This window comes from Cherax quadricarinatus, chromosome 72 (assembly GCF_038502225.1).
Source record: "Cherax quadricarinatus isolate ZL_2023a chromosome 72, ASM3850222v1, whole genome shotgun sequence".
Taxonomy (NCBI): domain Eukaryota; kingdom Metazoa; phylum Arthropoda; class Malacostraca; order Decapoda; family Parastacidae; genus Cherax; species Cherax quadricarinatus.
Window position 1 is genome coordinate 18,122,562 of NC_091363.1, and position 6,520 is coordinate 18,129,081.

A 6,520-nucleotide genomic window follows, 5' to 3' on the forward strand; every position below is an offset into this window, starting at 1 on the left:
GTCAATTTATATAATATTTATTATGTTAATGAATTTGTGTTAGAGTAAATCATTGAATTTGTGTCTAAGTTGGAATTTCTATAATCAATTGTATATTTTGTATGCAAATTACATAACATTGTTTAAACATCAATGTAACATGTTTGTATGATGTGCATGTAGGTTATAATGGGTTAAGTGGGGTTTCCACCAGTGTTATATTTGTTACACAAACAGTTATATCTTTTGGTATTGTGTGTGTTTAGTGAAACGTACGTATGTGTTTTATGGTGTGTTTGTCGTATATATCTATACGTATTAGTTAAAGATTTTTTCTGGTATTTATGGTGTGTACCTTGTTGTACTCTATAGATTATGTATGGTGATGCTATTTAATTTTTAAGCAGCCTTGTATTTATGATGTTTTAAATAAAATATAAAAAAAATCGCTCATTTACCTCCACTAGTTTTCCTTGAACTTCAGCTAAGATATTGTATTTGGAACCATCGGAACACGTAATGATGCACACAGACGACTGCACTCCCATCAGCTGAGCACCTCGCTTTCCCTTTCCAGATACTTGATTTTCTAATCGGTTGAATTTGCCTACATTATAGCTTACCTCAGTAATTTCCTTTCTTTCAGCCAATATGGGGTGAACATGTGAGAGGGTTACAAGGCACAACTTGTTGGTGTGTACCATAACACACGTATACCCACTGCTGTCTGGATTTGACGAAATTTGTTCCTCATTAAGTTTGGCAAAACCATATTCATGGCTCTGGAAACTGCTTTCTTCACTGTTGACATTTAAAGGATTAGCCTCGGTATTACTGAGCTCATCAGGTGAATCTTGATCAACATTCGACAAATTGCTGACATTTTCCACTTTCTTCCTCTCCTTTGGTATAAAGTAATATTTTGTAAAGTATCTCACACTTACACTTGGATACTTGAGATCCAGCGCAACTGTTTCTTGTATAGGATCTACAACATTTGTCATGGTGATAATTTTTATGCTTCCTGCTAAACTAACCTAAGGAAAATTTAAACATTCAGTACGTAGTGTTTTAATTCCGAATAACGAAAGTACTTTAATATTTGCTCCAATTATTATATATTTTCACACTTTACATGTTTCGCCAAGTGTGTCCTTCAAGCTTGGCAAATAATTTCTTCCTTCGCTCCTCACTAGCCATCTGGTTCTTACGCTTCTCTAAGCGCTCTGCCTTCATGCACTTCCTCACAGCTGAGTCTATATCATTGCAAACCCCAATAAATTTCAGGAACTTATTCTTGACCTAAAACGCTTTCTTGATAGTTGTGACAGGACCCACAGGCATAACACCAGACACAAACATCTCTATAACATTCCCCGTGTCCGACTCTTTTCCTACCTACTAAAACAGCTAATTAATTCATGGTCAGATATTATTGTAAAGCCGAGTAACTTCATTTTAGATGTTACTGAAGATACTCCTTAATATAATATTAAGTGAAAAAGCCAAATCAACACGTATATATATCGTCCCAGTTTGAGGTGAACAAATAAGGAGCGTAATACCGTAATTCATATTCTAAACATGTCTCTTTCACCATAGCTTCACCTCTGCTCTTACATTTACTTGACCTTTGGTAATGTCATGACCTCACATGTGACCTGCCTTCTTCTGACCTCATATAGCACATACATCATGTCTTCATAATTGTCAGGGTGTCTATAGGGACCTCGGGGAACATTTAAATAATGGTTTTTCTTTTAACTTTGTATGATAGTATTTATTTTTACTGCTTGTGTATCTTTTGAGGTTCTATTGTTTGAAGTTTATCGTTGTTTTTGTGTTTGAAGTTTATCGTTGTTTTTGTGTCATGTATACTTTTTTATTCCTGCAAGTTGTAGTGACCAACCCGGTCAAAGTGCTCATTACTACTCTTGGTTTTCCTTTACCTTTTAAGGCGGTATATTTGCTTGATAAATCTCAACTTGGGGGGTGGACTTTATCATGACCTGAAATTCTTCGTGTATTGATTGTAACGACCTCAAAATTTAATAGTAAATACAACAATAGTTTTTTCTTTGAGTAATTGTCTATTTGATCTCTGATAGCCTCATTAGAACGTAATTAACGGTGGGCAATCCTGTCGGCAGTCTCCACTAGTGACGAACTGGCTATGAATTACGTATTATTATAATCAAGGGGGAGCACTAAACCCGTAGCATTATACAGCGCATGTGGGGGAAGAGATAGAAGGTTGAAATTCAAGGCTGAATTCAGGGAACTGGAGCACAGATCCAGTTCCCTAGATCAAGAGCTCCAGTATCAAGGAATCTCCCTTGAGGGGAACTAGCTATGAAAATAAAGCAAATTTGATTTTTTTATATATTTAATATTCAGTTAAGCAACATAATGTCTCAGTTTTTGTATTATGTAACGAATTTCACTTTTCATCAGCTCCATCTGTGGGTACAGTTGAAAATGGGTCGCCGGCCCAGGCACCAGAACTTTCGTTTCTCAATACGTCATTTTATAATTAATATTCAACGTAGGTTCATTCAATATTCATGGTGACCTAATTCATTAATGGTCATTATCATATTTGTGGAAAAATTCCGAGTGAATGTTTCCGCTTGGGAATGATCAAATTATTTTGTGTATATATTAAAATGAAATTTTAAATGAATCTATTGTAGTTATTGCTACTTCTTGTGAATTTTTTTAAACATTTTATAATGTGTGCAAAATTGTTCAGTACACCATCAAGTAGTCAAGAGAACTTCAAATGACATAAAACATCAACCAGTGGCCAGAACGTCAACCAGTGGCCAGAACGTCAACCAGTGGTCAGAACATCAACCAGTGGTCAGAACATCAACCAGTGGTCAGAACATCAACCAGTGGTCAGAACATCAACCAGTGGTCAGAACATCAACCAGTGGTCAGAACATCAACCAGTGGCCAGAACGTCAACCAGTGGTCAGAACATCAACCAGTGGTCAGAACATCAACCAGTGGTCAAAACATCAACCAGTGGCCAGAACATCAGCCAGTGGTCAGAACATCAACCAGTGGTCAGAACATCAACCAGTGGTCAGAACATCAACCAGTGGTCAGAACATCAACCAGTGGTCAGAACATCAACCAGTGGTCAGAACATCAACCAGTGGCCAGAACGTCAACCAGTGGTCAGAACATCAACCAGTGGTCAGAACATCAACCAGTGGTCAGAACATCAACCAGTGGTCAGAACATCAACCAGTGGTCAGAACATCAACCAGTGATCAAAACATCAACCAGTGGCCAGAACATCAGCCAGTGGTCAGAACATCAACCAGCGGTCAGAACATCAACCAGTGGCCAGAACATCAACCAGTGGTCAGAACATCAACCAGTGGTCAGAACACCTTTCACCTAGTTGACAATGTACTCTTTAGCCAGCCTGCAGTACATCCTACAGTCAGCATCCCTTCAACCAGTCAGCTGAGCAACCTTTAACCTGTCAGCAATATGCTCTTCAACCAGTCAACAATATGCTCTTCAACAAGTCAGCAATATGCTCTTCAACCAGTCAGCAATATGCTCTTCAACCAGTCAGCAATATGCTCTTCAACAAGTCAGCAATATGCTCTTCAACAAGTCAGCAATATGCTCTTCAACCAGTCAGCAATATGCTCTTCAACCAGTCAGCAATATGCTCTTCAACCAGTCAGCAATATGCTCTTCAACCAGTCAGCAATATGCTCTTCAACCAGTCAGCAATATGCTCTTCAACAAGTCAGCAATATGCTCTTCAACAAGTCAGCAATAGGCTCTTCAACCAGTTAGCAATATGCTCATCAACCAGTCAGCAATATGCTCTTCAACAAGTCAGCAATATGCTCTTCAACCAGTCAACAATATGCTCTTCAACCAGTCAACAATATGATCTTCAACAAGTCAGCAATATGCTATTCAACCAGTCAACAATATGCTCTTCAACCAGTCAGCAATATGCTCTTCAACACGTCAGCAATATGCTCTTCAACCAGTCAACAATAAGCTCTTCAACAAGTCAACAATATGCTCTTCAACCAGTCAGCAATATGCTCTTCAACAAGTCAGCAATATGCTCTTCAACCAGTCAACAATATGCTCTTCAACCAGTCAACAATATGCTCTTCAACCAGTCAACAATATGCTCTTCAACCAGTCAACAATATGCTCTTCAACCAGCCAACAATAAGCTCTTCAACCAGTCAACAATATGCTCTTCAACCAGTCAACAATATGCTCCAGTGGTGATGGTGTCCCGGCTCAGTGGTGATGGTGTCCCGGCTCAGTGGTGATGGTGTCCCGGCTCAGTGGTGACGGTGTACCCGAACCATGGTTTAGAAAGACACGTAAGCAAACACTATGACATATTTATTAGAAAACGTTTCGGTCCTGGGACCTTGATCACTTCTAACATACAGAGGTAGAAAGGCATTATATATATAGGCGGAGAGTGAGGTGTGACGCACGTGACCTGAGGAATGTCATAAGAACATAAGAACATAAGAATGGAGGAACACTGCAGAAGGCCTACTGGCCCATGCGAGGCAGGTCCTTATCAAAACAACCTCTGTCTATGATGAGGACGGGTAGACGATGAAATCATATGACTCCTGTGTTGTTGGGTTGGTTGTGCTTAAGTATCATGTATGCCAATATTTTTGAAATTTTGTAGTTTCCAGTGTTGCGTTCTATAGTGTCGGTGACGGCGATTAGTGAGGCTTCTAGGCACCGTCGGCGTCTGAGGTCTGGTTCGGTGAGAACGAGTTGTGCCTCATTCCAGTTCATCAAATGTCCCGTGGAGTCTGTGGAGGACACAGGCGTACCTTACATCGTCTCTGTTAGAGGCATTTCGATGCTCATTCAGGCGGACTGCAAGATCTCTGCCTGTCTCGCCTACAAATTTCTTGGGACAGAACCCACAGGGGATAGTGTAGACGCCTGCTGTAGAAGTTAGAGATGTGGGGCTGCGTTTCGTAGTGAAGTCTTTGATAGATGATGTGTTTATGGTGGAAACGTTGATGTTACTCATAGCAAGTGCCCGGCGAGTATTCGTGGCAACATCACCACATGGGAGTACTATGAACTACTTAGGGGGCTGTTCCATGGGCGGTTTGTTGAGGATAGCTTGTGCCTTGAGTCTGCAATCTCGGACGAAGAAAGATGGGAATTGAAGACGTGTAAAGGCTTGTGTTATATAAGTGCATTCTTCTTCTAGAAAACAAGGGCTGGAGATGCGAAAAGCTCTCAAGAAAAAGCCAATGAGGATTCCTCTCTTAGTGCGGGTGTCTTGGTGTGAATAAAAGTGTATAAGATCGTCCTTGTTGGTAGGTTTTCTATACACTCTGAAGAGAAGTTTGTCACTGTCGGGAGATCTGCACAGGAGAACGTCGAGGAAAGGAAGTTTGCCATCGTTTTCGAGTTCAAGTGTAAACTTTATTGATGGTTCAGCTGCATTGATCTTGTTGAGAAGGGCCTGGATATTGAGACGTCTCGGATAGAAAACCAATATATCATCAACGTATCTTAGCCAGGTAACGGTGTTGGGAATGAGGGTGCTGAATTTCTCTGTCTCCAGGTTTTCCATGAAGAGGTTGGCAAGCACAGCACTGAGTGGGCTGCCCATTGCCATCCCAAAGCACTGTTTGTAACAGTTGTCCTGATACTTAAAGAAGTTGAAATTAACACAAAGTTCCACTAGACTGATGAAATCTAGAAGAGGTAAAGGGATGTCGTGGTTTTCAGTGAGCCTGTTTTAAATCTTCTCAATGATGCCAACACATATCAGCCTGTATCAGAATCAGTGCTACTTCAAAGTACCCAGACTTTTCTTCAAAAGGCTCGTAGCATCTTACGAAAATCAGAACAAGGCAAAAAACTACTTAAACGTTTACCAGGTCAACCGAAACCAGCACGCCTGTATGGCCTTCCTAAGACACACAAACCTGGCATCTCACTACGGCCTATCACTTCGGGCATAGGGAGTGTACCACACAGACTAGCCGGCCACCTTGCCAAATACCTTTCAGCGCTTCTGGGCACCATCAGTCAAGCCAACCTCAAACACCCAGGTGACCTTCTCTCCCGAATTTCCAACCTGAATGTCAAAAACAAAAGCACGGTTTCCTTCGATGTCACAGCCCTCTTTACCAACGTTCCTACTGACGCTGAAATCAACATTCTGAGACAGAGGCTCACTGAAAACCACGACCTCCCTTTACCTCTTCTAGATTTCATCAATCTAGTGGAACTTTGTGTTAATTTCAACTTCTTCAAGTATCAGGACAACTGTTACAAACAGTGCTTTGGGATGGCAATGGGCAGCCCGCTCAGTGCTGTGCTTGCCAACCTCTTCATGGAAAACCTGGAGACAGAGAAATTCAGCACCCTCATTCCCAACACCGTTACCTGGCTAAGATACGTTGATGATATATTGGTTTTCTATCTGAGACGTCTCAATATCCAGGCCCTTCTCAACAAGATCAATGCAGTTGAACCATCAATAAAGTTT

At 40.9% G+C, this 6,520-nt stretch overlaps 1 protein-coding gene across 1 annotated transcript; it reads right to left on the reverse strand.

Annotated features, from left to right (window-relative positions):
• Positions 1 to 404: 404 nt before the first annotated feature.
• LOC128701381 (uncharacterized) lies at positions 405 to 983 on the reverse strand. Its single transcript, XM_053795095.1, has one exon. The coding sequence runs from the start codon at positions 981 to 983 to the stop codon at positions 405 to 407; it is 579 nt and encodes a 192-aa protein (XP_053651070.1).
• Between the last annotated feature and the right edge of the window lie 5,537 nt (positions 984 to 6,520).

What these genes read in the sequence shown, in the direction of transcription:
- LOC128701381 (XM_053795095.1), bottom strand. Translation starts at nt 983, where the DNA reads ATGACAAATGTTGTAGATCCTATACAAGAAACAGTTGCGCTGGATCTC.